Source organism: Globicephala melas, chromosome 13, assembly GCF_963455315.2.
Source record: "Globicephala melas chromosome 13, mGloMel1.2, whole genome shotgun sequence".
In the NCBI taxonomy this organism is placed as follows: Eukaryota; Metazoa; Chordata; class Mammalia; order Artiodactyla; family Delphinidae; genus Globicephala; species Globicephala melas.
In genome coordinates this window covers 47,314,832-47,335,650 of record NC_083326.1, presented here as the reverse complement: position 1 = coordinate 47,335,650, position 20,819 = coordinate 47,314,832, and the positions used below count along the sequence as shown (strand labels likewise).

Sequence of the window (20,819 nt, the reverse complement as noted above, 5' to 3'; positions counted from 1 at the left end):
GCATCGATGAGAGAGCTGCTTATGCCTTAGAGTCTAATCAGCACTGCATACGCGTTGTTTCTCAAACCAGATCATCCCCACTGGTCCTGGAACCCTAACATTAAAAAGTAACCTATTTTAGGTAGCTTAAGCGGTGAAGAGATCAGATTCTCCTCACTAGAAAGTCATCAGACAAACCTGAAATCAATTAAAAAAACCTGCCAACATAATAAATCATTTTAATAATAATTTAGAGTATGTATGAGAAGATTCACAGAACAATGACTGTGGCACAGATTATTAAGTCTGAGAAATTTACTGATGAAAAGAAGGGTAACACGAGGTTCAAAAGAATACAGTCATCTTAGGACAAGATACACTTATAGATCTCTGAAGGTAGTAGAAGGAAAGATAACAGGGGAGAAAGAAAGATGATTAATATCTGAGATAATGGATATGTGTATGGAAGGAGGCAACAGAGACAGGTGGTGAGTATGAGTTTAAAGAGAAGGGATATCGTGCATGTGAGGGGAGTAGGGTGAATATGCTGGAGTGAAGACGAGAGCCAGGAAGAGCACTGCCTCAGATGGACTCCACATTTCAATCAGTCAAAGCAGAGTCTTGGAACAATAAACGTGAGGGACATCAGAGAAATTAAGGGCTTCAGAACACGGAATAATGTTTGGGATAGCGAAGGGAAGTATGCCTAGGGGGTAAAGCCCAGGGAGAGACTATGAATGAACAAACATGAACGAATGCTGGCGCTTAGAGATACGCCATGTTTTGTAGGCTACAGCAACGATGATTAACTGTGTTAGCGTTCTGTGAAGAAGACTCAAGAGTAAGTAACCACTTTTTTTCGGTTAACACTATAAACAAGAGGCGGGAAAAATGAATCTTCAGCTGAGAAACGTGCAACCTAGTCGAGAGTGAGCAAACAACAGGGCAGTCCCGGCCACCCGGGTAACTCACCTGGTCATACCCGTAAGGCCTCTGCTGCGGGGGTTGGGGTGGCCCAGGCTGGGCTGGTCTGTAACCTCCATACTGCTGCCCTTGCCCCTGCGGGTAGTTAGGGTACTGAGGACCTGGACCACCCTGCGAAGGACCTGTAAAATAATCAGCACACACAAGAGCCCAGGAGAAAATACAGTAAGTCCCTAGAATTCCAGAAGCGGTTTAAGATTAGATGTTACCATATTCCCTTGCAGTCTGGTATCTCGATTTTTCTCAAATGCGTTTTGAAATACATTCCAAAAGTTCTAAGAAGTAAAAATACTGTTAAGGACACTACCATGTACCAATATGCTCTGATTCAGTGTAACTATTGTGCTATGTGTTAGCCATTAAGATTTTATATGTCAAAATGAGTAAAAGAGACTCAGGAGTTGTAAAGCAAGTTAACTCCATGATGTTAAGGAAATTTATCTATACCTCTAGTAGGAAGTTAACCAGTATAATAAGCAAGCGGTGGAAAGAAAAGGCAAGAAGCAGACTCAAACTGAAATACTGAAGTAATTTCTGAATAAAGTTTGGAAATCAGTGATAGTTACAGCTGTATAACTCTAAGATTTATACTTGCAATCACTAAAAGAATCACAAAGAATGATTTTACACGTAATTTCTAGATTTGCATTTGCAATCACCAAAAGAAAGCTTTATGTTCTGCACTGACAAACTCACTATCACAATATTTTCAAACAGAAACTAAAGAAGACTTGAAAAGCCACAGGCTGTATGTGGAAAAAACATGATTCAGAAGTTACACTCTGTGTACCCATCACCTTTAATACTTAACCCATATAAATGAATGATTTCAACTTCCAGAGATGACAAGGGACTAATTTGGCTTGCCAAACAAATACGTCTATTTCATAAACTCTACTCCTGTCTATTGTAAAGAATATAAAGCATAAGCTGAAAAGCTTTGATACTTAAATGTTTTCTATCACAGCCATTCAAATCCTGTCATAAAAAACACTGCAGAGAAAGATGTCAAAGAGAACAAGAAATTTTCAAGCTTAAATTCCACCAGTCTATTATTTTATTTAGTTATTATGCATCCAATTATTAAAACTCTGTATTTTTTATTAGAAGCAAGTCTGACAGCTGAAACCTATAGATAAGCAAAATGGGAACGTCTCCTTTAGGGTGCCCAACGATGTCTGACAAAACAGCATTTAACTACTTAAGCCAAAATCACTAAATTTCTTTTACTCTCTCTTTCCACTGAAAATAATATTGCTCTTAAATCAATAAACTTACCTGACTGATCCACATAATATATGTTTTCATGCAAACACAATAAAACCAGAATACTCTATTTATTCAATGTACAAATATTTAATGGGCATGAAATGGAAATGCCATTTGAGAGGAGCAAGAAAGTCCCTTTGTAAAGACAAGAAATACATGGAGTATTTCTAAAGTCATAGCTGGAATTTGGGAACCAGAACTGATCATTATGGGGAAAATTCCTGACACCCAATACCTGGCTGAATTCCAGTGCTTCTGTTGAAGATGCAAGAGAATTTCAGCCTGATCCTGGTTCTTAGATTTGCTATCACAGGTGGAAAGAGGTGCCCATAATAACAGCAGAGTTTAAACCAATGAATAAAAATAATAAGACATTACTAATGTTAAAAAAGAGGCCATGTTAGCAAGAGATGATGTCAGATTAAGCAGCTACTTCTCCTATCGTAGGAATCATATTTTCCTATATCTAAAATAATTATTATAGAAGCCGAAAATTTAAGACTGAGATATCAGGTCTGTATTACTCCCCTCCTCCCTATCTAACAGTCAGATAGCCAACTAGTAGACATCATAGTGAGTATATAATAAGAAAAGATGGCTATACTTCTCCCAAAGTGTAAGATACATACCTGCAATAAATATACTCCTATGAATGTGTAAACTGCTATTTTAACAGACAATGACAAAGACATTTTCTTTACGCGTTCCAAATAGATCTCACTTGTACACTAAAAGATCAATGTTACTTTTCATGGTAACAGTCATTAGTTTTAGAAACAAATTTGCCAAGCAGATTATGTAGATGTTGTTAATCATCACCCAACTCATCAGTTTTCCAAGCACATACAAAGCTATTGGCTGGTTGTGGTTTAAGGTTTAGGTTTATGGTTAGGTTTAAGGTTAGGTTTAAGGTTTAGGTTTAAGAATTCATTAAGGATTTCATTTTGAGTGACTACATACCTTACCTTTGGTCAATGAACCATCTCTAGTTTATGTTTCTTTTTAAATGGATTACTAGTTTAAGAACAACACTTTAAATATAAACACTCCAGTAACAAGCTAAGCTAAAACTGTGAATTTTCAAAAATAATTCTTAGAAAAATAAACATTAAATATCCACTTCTGTATTATGAAAGAGTAACCATCACATTTTTTGGTGACAAGAATAAACTGCAGTAAGCCATTACCGTAGCCCTGCTGCTGTCCTGGGTAGCCCTGCTGCCCTGGGTACTGCTGCTGCTGGGCTGGATATCCCTGTTGGGGAGGTGGTCCTTGGTAAGCATCTTGCTGTTGGCCATACTGTGAATTCCCTACAGGATAATTGGAGAAGAGGAAAAAAAAAAAAACTGAGAAGTTTGCTTAATTAACTTTTTCCCTCTAAGATGCATAGCCAACAACACAAGAACAAAATAAAATGCCATATTGATTTTTAAAAGTTAACAAAACAAAGAAAAAACTCAAACCAAACAGAAGGATTTCGGCCAAACAAACTGCAGTTAAAGCCAATTGTGCAAGGTTGAACTGCAGCATTTTCAGCGTCTCTGCCATACGAGCATTACATTTACTGGAACATCACAGTCATAAGATCATGACTATGCTAAATAAAATAAAAAAGACAAAATTAAAGACAGCTACAAGAGCACACACTAGCTACACAAGATCAGCAAGCTGTTTCCTAAAGGCACTAAACTTATATGTAAAATTATACATATGTAAACACACACAAGAAAAAAAAATTGGATTGATGGATTTATGTTCAAATAGAAAATTTCCACTGAGGAAAAAATTATTTTAAAATGTTTTAGTCTTTTTATTGTTGTTAGAAATGGCAAGTCATGGTTATACATTTTAAATATTTGTAAGGAAATTATTTTGATTGTTCTAGGCTCCCTGCAACTTTCAAGACAGCCAGCAACTAGTATTCTACGAGAGCTTTGCGTGGGTAGAAGTTGCCTTATGCAAGAATTTTCGTTCCTGTAGAAGGGGATATATATGTGTATGTGTGTGAAGGTATATAGATACCTCCTTCGTAGTAATGTTGTGAGGAATCCTCATAAGGCCTATCGTAGCCTTGTTCAGGATACGACGGTTGCTGATAACCGTAATCATTATGACCTACATCAATTCGACAAGAGACAGGAAGAAACGTTAATGGCCACTGAGTGAAAACCCTAAATATATTTAAACTTTCAGATAAAATTGAAAAAAAGAAAAAGAAATGGAAATACATAAAAAATAATTTCAATTGCATTAGCCAAATATTTACCAAATGTGATTGTTTTCATATTGAGATAACGTGCAAATTTTTTTTTAAGCAAAAAACAGTTTTAGAAACATTACACTTAGTCTTAACTCTGACAATCCTCATCAAGGAGGGAAAAAAAAACTTTATCTTCCATTAAAAAAAAAAGAATGAAAGCATTTAGGACTTTCACATGTAAATAACTTGAATTAAATTAGAACGAACAAAGGAAGCAATTATATTTTGTCAAACACCTGTTCTGCTGGTCGCCAATTCCACGGCATATGCTAAAACAATGCAAAATATAAAAGAGCTCCATAAGTTTTTTTCCCCTAAAAGAAACTGAAACAAATTTTTCACATTTTCTATTAACTTGCTTAAAGTATATGTATCTCAAAGTATTTTCAGATGCAAAAATATATTGCTTAATCCTGCCATTCTAGGAGCCTTTAGAAAATATTTCTAGAGTATCATAAACATACACCTTCATAAAATTAATACTGTGTTAAGTGCTAGAGTACACCTTTAATTTTAAGGCACGATAAATTTACACCTGCAAGATGACCAGACTTTTAATGAAATCAATACTCTAGTCCTTTTAACTAAGCTGCTCAAAGAAATCGCAGGAAGTAACTTTTCAGTTAGGTAAAATCTACACTAAATTTTAGAAAAATACCTAATTAAGTAAGGAGGAATATAGTTATGAATAAATGTAATACTCATTGCTCTAGTATTCCAATGTTCCCAAACCACCTCATAAATATCTACATTATGGATTGGCAAACTATGGTCTGCAGTCTAAACACAGCCAGTGGCCTGTTTTTGTAAAGAAAGTTTCACTGGAACAGTCATATCCATTTATATATTCTATAGCTGTTTTCATGCTACCACAAGAGTTCAGTAGTTTAGACTGCGACCACATGATTTGCAAAGACGAAAATATTTATTTCCTGGCCCTTTACAGAAAAAAGTTTGCCAACCCCTAATCTACATATTTATTGACATAGTATCTAAACATAATAACAAAATATCCAATGCTGTTTAAGAAAATTAATTGTTGTTATAAATGGAATACTCTATATAAATGTCAGACAAATATACTAATACACAGCTATGCAAAAATGATACCACTGAAATTTTAAAATTCCATTATGTAATAAAATGAATTATTTATAGCAACCTTAAAGTTCTGCTATTTACAAAAATAACATCTCTATTTTGAATAGAAAGTTCATATTTATAACAATACAAATTTCACATTTCAGGAAATATTCAGGACCAAAATAACAGTGTTAAATTCAACTCAATTACTTAAAATGTATTTTTAAAATAAAACAAAACAATCATTTATTTTCAGCAGACTTCCTAATGTATAATATTTAACAACCTAGAGTTCATTTCTTTAAAATATCTATAGTCTATAAATGTAACTAAAGTTTTTCATTAAAAAAAAACTTAATATAATGTCTACATGTGAAAGGAAAAAGAAAAAAAACCCCAACATTCTAAATAATTCAGGGCAAGTAAAACATTAAAAAACAATGTTGTCTTCTAACCAGAATTATCCATACATATCACTGCCACTAACAGAGATTTTGTGTGCAAAATTCTACAGGTGTTTGTTCTGCTTGTGTAAGCAGAATCTTTGCAGGAAAAAACCAACATCCCTATACCACTTATGCTTTATACACTGATAAAAAGTGGTGGACAAAATTATTTTTTAAATACATCAAATTATATCTTCGTGCTAGCTTACATTAGCTTCTAGTCAAATGGTCCCAACACTTTAGCTTGAAGTTCTTAGTTTGCCCAAGTTTTCTGTTAAGCAGTTCACCTTAAATACATCAAGGGAGCTTAATATAAATGAAGATTTTGGCAAGTCCTTCCAAACAAGAAAAATCTAACCACCTCTATATGATCAATTTTATTTGTTTGTATTATTTTTTCTTCAACGTTGTATCATAAAGTTTTCAAACATACAGGAAAACAAAGAACTGTATGATGAAAGCCTGCTTGTGTGCTTGTGTTACTACTAAGCACAGTACATCTTTTACTGACCACTTTTTCACAAGCCACTTTCCCACTAAAAAATGAACATATCATTAAACTAAGTAACTAAAGTTAAAATCTGGTTTCCAAATGCCTTTCTATTCTACTAACTCTATTATAAACAGCTATATTATGGATATGATTCAGTCTCTAAAATCTTTCTCAAGTGCAAATGCTAATGTATATAAACATAGTTCTGTTCTTTGAGACATATGCAACATTAACGAACATGATGAAATTTGGAAGAATACTCAAAACTATATTCTCTTCGTATTTATACAATGCATAAAAGTAAACCAGTGGGTGAACTTTACGGTATATGAATTACCTCAAAAAAGCTTTTATTTAAAAAAGTAAATCAGTAACACTTGCTTTGGTTCAAATGAACAATTCCAAATATAAAAGGATCCTCTTTTATATAAGAAAGGATTCCAATGACAGAACATGATTCCTGATGGTACTAATATGGAAAAACCAAACAAAATATACTTTAAAATAGATTATAAACGAATGCTACCATTGATGCTTTAGATTACTGCAGTGTTTCTAAATTTGGAAGAAACACATTGTTAGTTTCTTCATTCTGATTAGAATGTTTTGAGTAGCTACCCACATTAATACTGGGCAGGGATAGAAAATGGGAAAGTTAACATTAGGAGAGATTACCATCAGGGTAATATTGCTGGTTCATGCCTTCTGGAGGACCTTGTCCACCATGACTGTACTGGTCCCCATAATAGTCTTCCTGGCCTGAGTACTGCTGTGGTGGGCCTGAAAAACCACAACCAGTCAAGATGTAAATAATTTGTTCTCCAGGTCATTCAAAGGCTTTCCGTCTAATCTGGTGTTATGAGAGATGATTTCTGTAGATTCCCCTCCCATGCTTTGGGGCATTTCAGATACTTTTGACTATTCGTATACACACACATACATAAACACACAGCAACACCACACACCACATTTCACAAAAATTAATGTTAAGACCATACATGCAATATCAAACAATACCAACTCAAAAAAACAAACATTAACTTCCTAAGAGATTCAAACTGGAAGAAAATTAATTTCCTTTTTATTTTGATATTAGAGCAGTTTGAAATAAATTAGGGTTTGTTTCTGATCATATATTTAGTAACTTCTCAAAAATAAAACAGTATTTTCTGCTGTAAATTAGTAAGCTTTCGATATAAAATTTTGACGTAAACTTTTCCCAGAAAAGAATAAATAAAAGAAAGCTATAAACCAGGAAGTTCATATCCACTTTCTGTGACCCTCTGTACCTACTATACCCACTACCTTGTAAGAAAAATAATAAAATATGATTTTTAAAAATCAAGAAACAAAAAGCTCTGACTTTGCCTGTATGAAAAGTTCATTAAAATTTAAAGCCTTTCGACTACTGTTAAAAATTTTCCAAATGGAATCGTACCCTGTTGTGGTGGTCTATAGGGAGGAATCTGTCTCTGTGCCATCATATGATTGCCCTGGTTAACTTGACCCATCATTCCCATAGGTGGCTGCTGGCCTTGGTAATGCTGCCCACCTCCCTGCGGCATATTGTACTGTTGAGAAGGAGGCTGCTGGTGCATCATTGGACCTGAAAACAGACAAAACATTATGCACGTAATTTTTTGCATATAATTTTAACATCTTAAGAGAAATACAAAAATCTTTTATCATATAATCCCTAAACTATATAATTTATTGCAAGATAAACTGACTTCAAGTAATAAAAACAAATCTTTGAACTACAGTTCACACGCCTAAAATAATCTGCAAACAAGGGAAAACAAGTAATCCAAGGTAGCTGATTTGAATTCCACTGGAGGAAAACTGTAACAATTTCTAAAAAAAGAGTGGATACAATATATAAACATCCTGAATGTATATATTTTTTTATTATGTACTATATAGTATTTATCTATGCAATCTTTCTAGGAAAGATAGAATCCTTATGCTACATAAGAACATATGCCAAAACAAAGTAAACCACAAAATCACACAGCAAATCAGTAGTCGAACTAACGGAAAGAAATCTAATTTCAGTGTATCCATTTTTTTTTTCCTTTTTCAATGCCCAGTCATTATATAATGGTAGACAGGGAAACTACAAACACATTTATGAATATACTCCTTATATTGGTGGAATTTCATAAACAATTTTAAAACAAAAATCTAAGGGTCTTCTTTCCTTTTTCCAACTTTAAGATTTATAAACTAAAAAGGTCTTCCTGAAATCAAGACTATACAATGCTTCTTAATAAGCTCTAACACACACATACACAATCAAAAACACCTAGGCAGAGAACTACAATAAGCCATAGACTTAGAAATCAGAACTATGCGGTTTCCAAAGTGAGTAATATCGAGGTAGCCCAACGACCACTGCTATAGTGTCACATTGGCAACAGTAAAAATATATCACATGATATAATAAACAATGGCCATAAAGTTCTGTGTTGTCATGTAAACATGTAAGCAGCTCTTCAGAGGTTCCCCAGGCTAAGTTATGGTATGGGGAGCTCATCATTCTACCATTATAACCATTACTATCTGAGAAGTATGTATGAGTCATCCCCCAGTTTACTGCCTAAAGAGCTACATACTCCCCGCCTTTGGGGAAAATTTAAGAAGAAATTACAAAAGGCAAAGAACTAGAAAACTTTTACAGGCAAAACTGCCCAGATGAGCCAAAAGCTCATTATTTACATAAAAATTCAAAACAAAACATGCCCACCTCTTTAAATATGTTGCTGACCTACAATAGCAGCAACAATGTAAGAAGAAAGAACTCACTCTTCCAGTTTGAAGAACTGGTTATCTAAAGAAGTATTTTATCAGAGCTAACTCTTTTTCTCCTACTTGCCTTCTTCTGTTCTTCTACTTCTTTTCAAATTCCTTTTTCCTTCTAATTTTGTCATAAATATAAACCTTTCAAAGTTTACTCTGGGACTTTGTTTTTCAACAATAAACTCCTAATAGTAGGGATAAGGTGGCTCAGTGGAGAGTGGAGGGGAAGAGAACTTGATACAGAATGCACTTAACACTACCAGACATGCTTTCACATTTATTTAATGTAAATCACTAACAACTACCAAAGGTAAGGATACTAATTGTCAAGTTTTTAGCCAAAGAATCCAAAGATCAAGATCATATAAGCTAATAGATATCAACTGGGAATCAGGCATAACTCAAGTTTGACTTCAAAAGCACATTTATTCTACTGTTCTTCACTGCCTCTACTGAAGCTATAGCAAACTTAGTAGTTCAGAAACAAATTATGTAATTTAAAAAGTTCCAAAACACTAACTACTTTAACTGAGGTTACAATTTTTAAAATGTATTTTGTATATAATAAAGTACTGAATACTAGCATTCATAATATAGTAGGCAGCATGACTGGCCATTTATAGAATTCATTTTTAGTAAATGAAGGTTTTGCCTTGTCTTTCTTCTCCATCACTGATTAAAGACCTCTTGTCTTAACAGAAGATAACTATAAAATTAAAGCATATAATATGCACTGGAAGCAAAATTAAAAATAAAGGAGAAAGAAAGCAAAAACACAATAGCTGGGGGAAAATCCCAAAGGATACAATAACAACAAAATTCCAAGCTCTGCTGTAAAGGAGAAAAGTAATTCTAGTTTAAGCCCTAGATAGAAAAGACCATGCCACTTGTGCTTTATCTTTGGGGACTGTCAGCACTTCCAATCCCAAAGAGCTCAATTACCACCCTTCTTTTATTCTCTGTCACTTCTCTCCCTCTAAGGATCCCTGACATCATTCAAGATCAAGCCTAAAACGGCAGAGAATGGAGGAGGAGAGCACTGCTAAAACATGGTACTTTTCATCTTTTCCCTTGAAGCCTTATCCATTAAAAAAAATTTAGACTTCAATTCTGATTGTTTAGGAAGCATATTATTTTTCTTATGATAATGAAATATGCTACACTGGCAAATAAATGTATGTTATCTCTTGAGATACTAATGGGAATGAGAGAGCTAAATCTCAAAAGGTTACCCCCAAAATAAGTTCTAAAAATTTGTGCTACAAAGTGAAGATAATAAGTCTATTAAAATCATTTTCTACAAATAGTGACCTCACACATTACTGTATGCTTAAAGGTTACTCTTTATCTTCTACATAAATCATTCTGATGCTAAGATGAACTAGAAAGTGTGATACAAAGATCCTACTAATGTCTTAATTATAATATGCTTTTGTAAAAGTGTTTTAAAAGGACATGTAACAAATGTACATCACCACATTATTTCTTTCCATTTTGAGTTTCACACCCTAACAGATATTCTATGGAAACAATGTCCTATATCTTAAACAGATGTAAAATATTCCCAAATCACCGTATTTTACATTATTGGAATTCTTTGCTCCAATGAGACAGTTAATACTTAGTTTTGTCTCAAGTTACTTGTTCAAAAAGATAACAATAAGCTTTGCACAGCAACAGAGACCCAAAGCAGCCAAAACTGAACTAAAATAAATTAATTTAAAAAAATAAGCTTCAAATAATCTGTGAAGAATTTAGAACTATATAATTTTTAAAATTCTATATACATATAATATATACATACATGCATATATATTCATATCTTGAGATGCAAACCAATACACTAAAACTCTGTAAATCATACCATTAATCTATGAACTATTTTAAGTAAAGGTTAAAAATGACAGCTAACAGTTAATGAGCACTTATTATGGGCCAGGCATTAAGCTAAGAGCTTTTTTTTTTCTTGTTGCAGGCTTCAGTAGTTATGGCACATGGGCTCAGTAGTTGTGGCGCACGGGCTTAGTTGCTACGCAGCATGTGGGATTTTCCCGGACCAGGGCTCGAACCCATGTCCCCTGCGTTGGCAGGCGGATTCTTAACCACTGTGCCACCAGGGAAGCCCAAGCTAAGAGCTTTATGTCTATTATTTATCCTCCTCGAACCCTATGAAACATGTAGTATTGTTATCAACTTCATTTTACAAGTAAGAAAACTTAAGGCATACAAGCATTAAGAACCTTACCTAAAGTTGCATAGCTAGGAAATGGTGGTGAGAACTCTAAAGCCATGCTCTTAACCATTATGTGTACCTCTTCTTCGAAGTCAAATCATACTTCTCCCATGTAATATCTCCCAGGAAAACAGTTCTATGTAACATCATCACTCTAATAATAAAATCCTAGAATACAAGAAGTTTCTTCACTTCATCTATTATCTCTGTTATAGTGACCACGAAACCGCGTAGATAATACCTACTCCAAGCCTATTTTCTTGTTCATGTTTCATCATCTACTGCTCACATTTTACTACTTGTTCCTTAACCATTCAGTCTCAAACTAAACCACTTACAGCTCTCATTTGAATGTATTACTAATGGTTTATTTGCAAGAAAAAAAATCCCTGTATTCCAGTAAATTCAATTAGCTCACCCACCTATTAAATAGCCACTTAAAGCGAACAGGATTCTTTACTTACCAAAAACGTACATCTGTCCTCATCAAGAGTTTCAAGCAGTTCATAATAAGACATTTAGATATAACACCAAGGATAAAAGAACATGAGCCAAGTAACTAAGAAAATCCCAGCAGCTTAGTAAAGTCACTGTTAACTAGTACAAACTTAGCTGAATTTCCTAGAAACCAATGAAGAAATAGAACCATGATAGATTTTACCTAGTAAAAAGAACAGTTCATTAAGAGATACAAACTTTTTATAACATGAAGTTTTTAGAGAAATCTCATGAAAGTATTAAAAAGTACTGAAACATAATAGTATCAATCAATAACTTCTGTTATTGTTAGTTTCTTCAGTAGCACAGACAATCCTTACATGTACTTCCTTACAGTAATTATTTCTTAAGGCTGTGGTTTTCAATTGTGGGTGATTTTGTCTCCAGGGTACATTCAGTAAAGTTTGGAGCCATTTTTGGTCGTCGCAACTGGTGTGGGGGGTTGCTACTGTCACCTAGTGGGTACAGGACAGAAATACTGCTAAATATCTCACAATGCACAGGACAGGCCCCAACAACAAAGAATTATGCAGCTCAAAATGTCAATAGTGCTGAGTTAAGAAGTCCTGGATTCTCAAGGGCATAATTCTAAATCACAGGCATCTCTACAAACTAGTCTGAGAATTAGATTATGTATTCAGTTTTCTGGTGATTGAAAATTGGAAAAGGGATGTGTTGTGGCTTAATAAATCCAGCAAAGTAAAAAGCTAGGCAATCTCTTAGCCAACTTCTCTTAATAGTTTCAACTATACTATACAATATTAATTCGAAAACAAAGTCACTGTTAAACATCTATTGTAGAATGAAAGGCATTCCAGAAGCTCTAGATTTATGGGACACAAGTGACAATCTGTTGTGAAAGTAAGGTCCTATCTTGTCCAAGTAGAAAGCCATGGAGATGGGCTATATTAGAACATATAGCTTTGTGTCACTTAGCATGAAAGCTGAAAAGTTATGAACCATCAGGTACAGAAGAAATGATCCTGCCTAGAAAAAACTTCTGAGGGAATGGACTGTAAGTAAGTATGAACTTGGAATGTTTGTAAAACGTAATTTCTAAAATTTACCCCCAGAGACTCTGATTTAGCAGGTATGGGGTGGAGCAGACAAATCTTGTTTTAACAACTACCCTAGATGATTCTGATCCCGGTAGTCTTAGGATCACACGTTGAGACAGAGGTGTAATGGAAAAAAAGTAACCAATCGTCCCCTTTTACCATAAAAGCAACCAGATTATAGTTCATGCAAAATGGTTAAACTGGATTAGAACTGCATCCCATAAGGGCACCTAGGATGTTAGCTATAAAATGAATCCCAAGGAGTAAATGTTACAAATATATCAAAACCCAGTGAATGATACACTTAAGATTGGTGCACTTCATTGCATGTAAATATTACCTAAAGAAAAAACTATTAAAAGAAAAAAGAAAAAATTTTAAACGTTGAGCTCTAATGATATGCAGACTAAAGTATTCATGGGTAAAGTGTACTAACATCTGCAAGTTACCCTGAAATGCATTCTGAAAAAGATGCTATTAATGGATGAGTAGATGGATGGACAGATAGTTAAAAAATAATTCAACTAGAAAACGGGCAAAAGACATGAAGAGACATTTCACTGAAGAGGATATAGAGATGGCAAATAAGCACATGAAAAGATGTCCAGTAACAGTAGCCATTGGGGAGATGCAAATTAGGACCACAATGAGATGTAGTCTACTACACATTTTTAGAACAGCTAAGATAAAAAAGAAAAAAACTGACAATACCAAATGCTGGCAAGGACTTGGAAAAAGCAGATCTCTCACACATTGCTGGTGGGATGGTAAAATGGTAGTTACTTTGGTGATCACTTCGGCAGTTTCTAAAAAAACTGAATATATAACTTATCATATGACCCAGCAATAGCACTCCTGGTTATTTATCCCAGAAAAATGAAAACTAATGTCCAAACAAAAACATTATCATGTACACGACTGTTCAGAGCATCTTTATTTGTAAAAGCCAAAAACTAGAAACTGAAATGTCCCTCAACAGATGAATGGTTAAACAAACTGTGGTACAGCCATAACATGGAATACTACTCCGCAACAAAAAGGAATGAACAACTGATACATGCAACAAGTTGAATAAATATTAATCATGCTGAGTAAAAAAAGCCAATCTCAAAAGGCTGCACACTGCATGATACCATTTATGTAGCATTCTGAAAATGACAAAATAATAGAAATGGAGAGAAGAGCAACAGTGGTTGCCAGGGCTTAAAGATGATTGAAAGGAGGATACACAGGATCTCTCTATATTACCTCTGCAACTTCCTGTAAACCTACAATTATTTCAAAATAAAAAATGAGTCATAATGAAACTAAGTTTATAATCTGTTGAATAGAAATTCATCTGGATTCTGTCTCCCAAACCTGAAAGGTTTTGGTATAACTGACAATCATCTGTTTTCTCTGACAGTACCTGACAGGTTCCTTCTTTGGTTCATTCATGGAATGACAGCCAATGGATGACAATACAACAGACAAGGATGCTAGTTTTCTAATTTGTTACAGCAGCAGGAAATCTAGCTAATCTATCAGTTAACAAATAGGATAAAATAGTGAACAAAAACATGACACAGTTCCTGAATTCATAGAACTTAAAGAGTCTAGGGAAAAATAATTAAACAGATATTTTCAAATAATTATGTAATTACAGGTACTCAAACTGTTGCTACAAAGAGCCTAAGTACAGGTTACTTACTATCCATAAGTGGACTGTACCCTGTCTGTGGAGTAATTTAAAACTTATAGTGCAAGATTATATAGGTGATTTTATTTTATGCTCTATGCTTTTCCTTCTTTTCCAAATTTTTCATATTAGATATTTTATAACCAGAAAAATGTCATCAGTGGGGGAAAGATTACAATCTTGAAAAACCCATCCAATATAGGAATAATGATCAAATGTTTAAACAAAGCATCTAGTCTGAACTACAATGTAATGGTTGTGTATACCTAAACTGTAACAAAAAGAAACTTGCAATATTACCAATGTTGATTTACCAATTTTTTTTTTTTTCCTCCGTACACGGGCCTCTCACTGTTGTGGCCTCTCTAGTTGTGGAGCACAGGCTCCGGACGCGCAGGCTCAGTGGCCATGGCTCACGGGTCCAGCCGCTCCAGGGCATGTGGGATCTTCCCGGACCGGGGCACGAACCCACATCCCCTGCATCGGCACGCGGACTCTCAACCACTGCGCCACCAGGGAAGCCCAATTTACCAATTTTTACAGTGAAGAAAGATGAGTGTATGCACAGTCCTCACTCACTCAAATCCACTATGGAGGTACACATGATATTTCTATGGAATAAAATGTTTGAAATAATTCTTTCATTTGTAGATATTCTATGTTGTACTTGAAATTCAGTATAATATCACAGTGCTTTTTTATGTTGAAGATTTACTAAATTTATTAAACTGAGGATTCCTAAAGCTCCTGAACCTGGTTGGCGGGAGCTTTGAATCATGCCCAGAGGGACCAGAGACTGGAGACTGAGATAGACACCGTGAGCAATCAATCAATCAATCAATCAATCAGATCTACATAATGGAGCCCCAATATAAACTCTGAACATTGATGGAGGTTCGGGTGAATTCCTCTGGTTACCAATACTCTGTGTGTCACATGCTGGACCAGGAGAGCAAAGCATCCTGACTGCATGAGGAAAGAAACTCTGCATTCATACGTCTTCTGGATTCTTCCCCTGGCTGACGTTAATCTGTATCCTTTCACTGTAATAAATCATAACTCTAAGTATAACAACTTTTAGTGAGTTCTGTGAGCCTTTCCAGCAAATCACTGAACTTGAGAGTAGTTTTGGGAACCCTAGACTTGTAACTGGTGTCAGATATGAAGCCAACCTTGGGGACTGTTCCCGGTAACTCTGCAGTGGGCTAGGCTCTGAGGTGACAGAAGTCTTGGGGACTTTGACCTCAAACTCCTCCCAGCAGCTCAAATACATTGCTCCTGCAATTGTTCCTTTCCTCACTCTCTTGCAGCATCAATTCCCCTCTCTCCAATGGATCATTCCTATCAGTATACAAACATGATTTAGTATCTTCCCATCTTTAGTTCAAAAAGATGCTAGCTCCAAACTGTCATGATGTAACTGATGATTCGGAGCTAGCATCTTTTCTATAGCTTGGCAAATTGGCATATTCCTTTTTAAGTATAGACCAACTTCCAGGGCTTCCCTGGTGGCGCAGTAGTTCAGAACCCACCTGCCAATGCAGGGGACAAGGGTTCGATCCCTGGTCCCAGAAGATCCCTCATGCTGCAGAACATCTAAGCCCATGCACCACAACTACTGAGCCTGCGACTAGAGCCTGTGAGTCGCAACTACTGAGCCCACGTGCTGCAACTACTGAAGGCCACCTGCCTAGAGCCTGTGCTCCATAACCAGAGAAGCCACCACAATGAGAAGCCTGTGCACCACAACGAAGAGTAGTCCCTGCCCGCTGCAACTAGAAAAAGCCCGCGTGCAGCAACGAAGACCCAATGCAGCCAAAAATAAATAAATTTTTAAAAAAGAGTGCAGATCAACTTCCAACGTTTTATCCTTTGCGCTTTCAATGTTATGAAATGTCTCCAAGACTTTCCTTAATACAAAATATTTTGCTAGTCTCGCTTTCTCTGGGACATCTTCGTTCTTTCATCACAGCCAGTTTCCTCATTTACATCAGCAAGTTCACCTTCACTGAGGACCTGCAATGCAGATCTAGAGTCTCTCAAATGGCAGCAGTGTCAACATTCCCAAGGTCAGCAATTCCTTCTCTAATTCTACTTACAAAGGACTTGGATTTATTTCCCGCAGTATTACTTTTCATTTCTTTGTTAGACTTTTACCTTTGCTGGCCAAGGCCCTCTTTGAATTATCTATTTTTATAAAATAACATGTATCTCTGGGAGCCAAGGAAGCAACACAACTCCATGCTTTGCTGTTATGTGCATAACTGATGGATGCACAGTGATCAATCACTGACAGAATCTGAAAGTGACGTGAATGGTCATCGATCATGACAATCATAAATACAGTGATTTGTGGACTGAGGAGACAGCAGCCAAGTTTGTGCTTTATGCAACTCCTCACAGTTAATACACCATGGTAAGTGAACTCTGAACCATGTTGTTCGACAACAGGTGTTATTTAACTAAATTGTGGTAACAGAAGTTCATGCATATCAGAACTTTGCAACAGCAGGCCTGCCTGTATTTCCAAAGGATGTGTTTCCTCATGCACGGAATGAGGATAATAACAGTAGCTACTAACCCAAAGATGTGTACAGCTCTGATCAGATAATAAACCACTGTATAATAAGAGTAAATATAACAATCCTGGCTATGGTAATACATACTTTTTGCCCTTCATATTTACAATAATAAAGGTACTGAAAGAAAAATTTCCCACTACTCTAATGCCAAGCCTCTAGATCAGATCATTATCACTTGCAACTTATTAGCTAAATGAATCAAAACTTTCTTAATACTACTCAAACAAAATTAAAGCCAGAAATAAATGAGATCTTATGGTTAAAAAAGACAATAGCCAATAAACTGATCTTGAGTTTTTATTACAAAAAAAAAAACTACCTTGTTTATTCTAACTGATTTTATGTAAACAATACAATTACCGAATTAGGATTTTTAAATGCTATCATCTCACTTAATCTTACTTAAAGAAATTGAGTGAGTGAGTCAAAGATCCCACACACGGTAATCTATGGGGCCAAGACTTGGATCCAAGTCTGAAGAATTATATACCATACCCGGAACTTGTGAAATACATGCTTTAACACAAATATAACACTTTGTGAAAATCCTTATATTTGAATATGGAATAAGTAAGTAAAATGATGTTAAGTGTGGAAAGCGATAATCACTAATGCCTGGGAATGAAAACTGCTGATTCTACCAAATGCTATCTGTTGGTCCAGAAAGCCTTACTATTCCAATTTGACTTTTAAAGAAACATCTTTAAGGCACTAACTCTGTCTTTCCGGGTTATCATATAACATCTGGTTTCAGTTCCTATTCACTGAAGAGACAGATTTGTATGCCTACCCTCAGGTTTTGTTCTAGGCACCAGAACAAAACAGTGTGAACAAAAGAGGCAAACTTCTCCCTTTCTGGAGCTTTCTGAATTCCAGTGGAGCTTACGCTCTCTCTCCATGAGTGAGTAGATCCAATACGTAAGAAGACAGTGATTCACTCTGAACACAGGTCTTACTCCTGAAGTTCAAAGTGATGGTCACTGAACTTTATCTGGATAACAGTGAGAATAACATGGAAAGTTTGTTGGATTGACTATTTCCAATATTTTCCTAGCAATTTAAGAAAGAAATTAACATTAAAAACTTGTTAAACCTTTCACCTAAAAGCAGTAGTCCTCATAAGAAAACTTAGAGGGAAATATTCTGCTAAAATAATAAACCTAAATGCTGAATTAAAAAATATTTCAGTTTTCTCAATTCACAGATATGTATAAAACCACAACTAAAAAAAATAAATAAAACTACAACTAAAAGTAGGCACCAATTACAATGCCACTGTCATCTAAACTCATTTTTCTTTTAAAGCTAAAAAAATAGTAACTTGAAATTTGTATAATGACCATGAACATAGTAATATATAATCAGTAAATTTAATAGGGCCAACTTTTTGAGCAGCTTTTTGAAATGATATGTTTTGTGTGGTAGGTCTACATGTTTTTATTATATTAGCCTTTGTATTAGTATGTTTTTTTTTAATTTTTCACATAGGGAATACAGTCAATAATATTTAACAATTTTGTTCAATGACAGTTGGTAACTAGACTTATCGTGGTGATCATTTCATAATGTGTGAAAATATCGAATCATGATGTTGTACACCTGAAACTAATATTGTATGTTAATTATAACTCAATAAAAGAAAAATAATTTTAGTTAAAAAAAATAGACTAGTTGGTCCCTATGTTTTGAACAAAAAATTCCTATAAACACTTCAAGTCCTTTCTCCAAAAACAGTTAACTATTTTCTACATACCCACTGCTGCATGCATTATTTTTTCTTCTTCAGATCTTATAATGTCATATCAAACCATGCTGCAGCAACATCATTTTTGCGCACATCCTACCTTTCCTTAACTATAGTTTCTAAGAAGTGTACCATAACTACGGTGGTTGCTGTAAAGAATCACTATCAATTTTTCTGCTTTTTCCTGGTAACCAAACTGTACAGAGAAACATCTGAACCCCCTTCTGATCTAGCACTGACTGGATCTTGCTGTTGTTTTGAACCTTTAATTGACAGAATAAAAAAAAAAAAAAACTCCACCATGGGCACTGAACTTTTGCGGGGAAAAATGGAGCAAGTGCCAGTTTTGTGAAGCTGCATCCATTGACAATTTGTTCTATTATCTCCCTTTGTTTCCGGTGTATTTTATCTAAATTACAGAAAATATCTTTATTAATATTTTAAAATTACAATATATTATTTCATCAAAAATCATGATCAACAGATTAACTTCCTTTTTCTGGGTGTACTCTGGTGATGTGTTTTTCATAAGCAAAATCTAGAAAATTTTATTGCAAATACATTTAATTCTATCTTAGACTCTTAACCTCACTGCATTTAGTAACTGAAATAGCTTTAGGCTGGCAACAGGCCAAATGTTTTCCCAGGCAATTAGCAGAACAGAGCGCCACTTACTGGTTTTTAGTTATTATTCACAAGAATACTTAAAAGAGAAACATGATAACAATTTCATTCTCTGAGGCTGGTAATAAACTTTAATAGACTTCACACCACTCTAAGAATATAAGAATACAGCAGCACCTCCACTGAACATTCTAATAACAAATTATGTTAAAATTACTTTTAATGCTGAAACACAGCATCAGAAAATATTAAATCAAGGGAAATTCATAGAAATTAATATATTCTTCACAAGTAAAATGAACCACAGATGTTTTTTAAGGAGTGTACTTACAAAGATAAAATTGTATTTTCTCAGTTTTCTAGCTCTAACCAAATGTTTGGTTATTCATTGATTAGCTTAAAAATCCAAAAATATAAAATCTCAAACTGTCCAAAGACATAAAAATAAATAAGCTTAAAAAGCTAAATTGAGCATTTTAATTTCTAAATGTAAAAGGAAAAAACTATTTTAAGTTGGTTTCGAACTTGATGTTCCTTTTCTATGGGTATTATTGTTCCTCACTTCAAACTTGTAATTTTGCAAATCAGCTAACATTTTGAAAAAACTGTTCGATTTTCGAAGGCTAATGGAGCATCCTAGTCAAGAATTTTATAAAGCTTACTTACCTTGGTTTGGTTGAATATTCATATTTGGTCTGGGGCCATAGTTTCCCATTGGCTGCCCTTGACTCATGGTCATCTGGTTCTGTACCGGCATGCTCTGGGACGATGGCACGGAATGGCTGTAACCTCCCATGGACCCGTGGCTACTTGAAGGCATATTCATGGAACTGTTTGTCATATTGAGTTGATTGGGCCCAGGTCCCTGCATAGGCATATGGTTAGGCCCTTTGAAGAAAAGTGATCAGAACCAAAATATGAAAGTTAAACAGATGACCTATACAAAAGTACCTTAAAAAGCTTATTTATTTTTTTGCATTAATGTAACAAGAACACAAACAATAACTTGAGTATTTAATCAATAGCAAACAAAGTAAATGCTTTACATGAATGATAGCAAATACTGTGAGGTAGACATTATTATCGTTT

General features: G+C 34.9%; 1 protein-coding gene across 4 annotated transcripts in view; it reads right to left on the bottom strand.

Moving 5' to 3' along the window:
- SS18 (SS18 subunit of BAF chromatin remodeling complex) overlaps positions 1-20,819 on the bottom strand; it is a 75,743-nt gene that overhangs the window by 13,911 nt on the left and 41,013 nt on the right. Inside the window, exons 5-10 of one of the 4 annotated variants that reach the window (XM_030876446.2) lie at positions 20,397-20,618; positions 7,953-8,120; positions 7,190-7,294; positions 4,255-4,347; positions 3,420-3,542; positions 952-1,085 (exon numbers count right to left, since the gene is read on the bottom strand). In XM_030876446.2, the coding sequence (XP_030732306.1) occupies positions 952-1,085; positions 3,420-3,542; positions 4,255-4,347; positions 7,190-7,294; positions 7,953-8,120; positions 20,397-20,618 (845 nt within the window). The remainder of the gene's footprint in view (positions 1-951; positions 1,086-3,419; positions 3,543-4,254; positions 4,348-7,189; positions 7,295-7,952; positions 8,121-20,396; positions 20,619-20,819) is intronic. The other 3 variants (XM_030876447.2, XM_060310622.1, XM_070047005.1) reach the window with 3 other exon arrangements.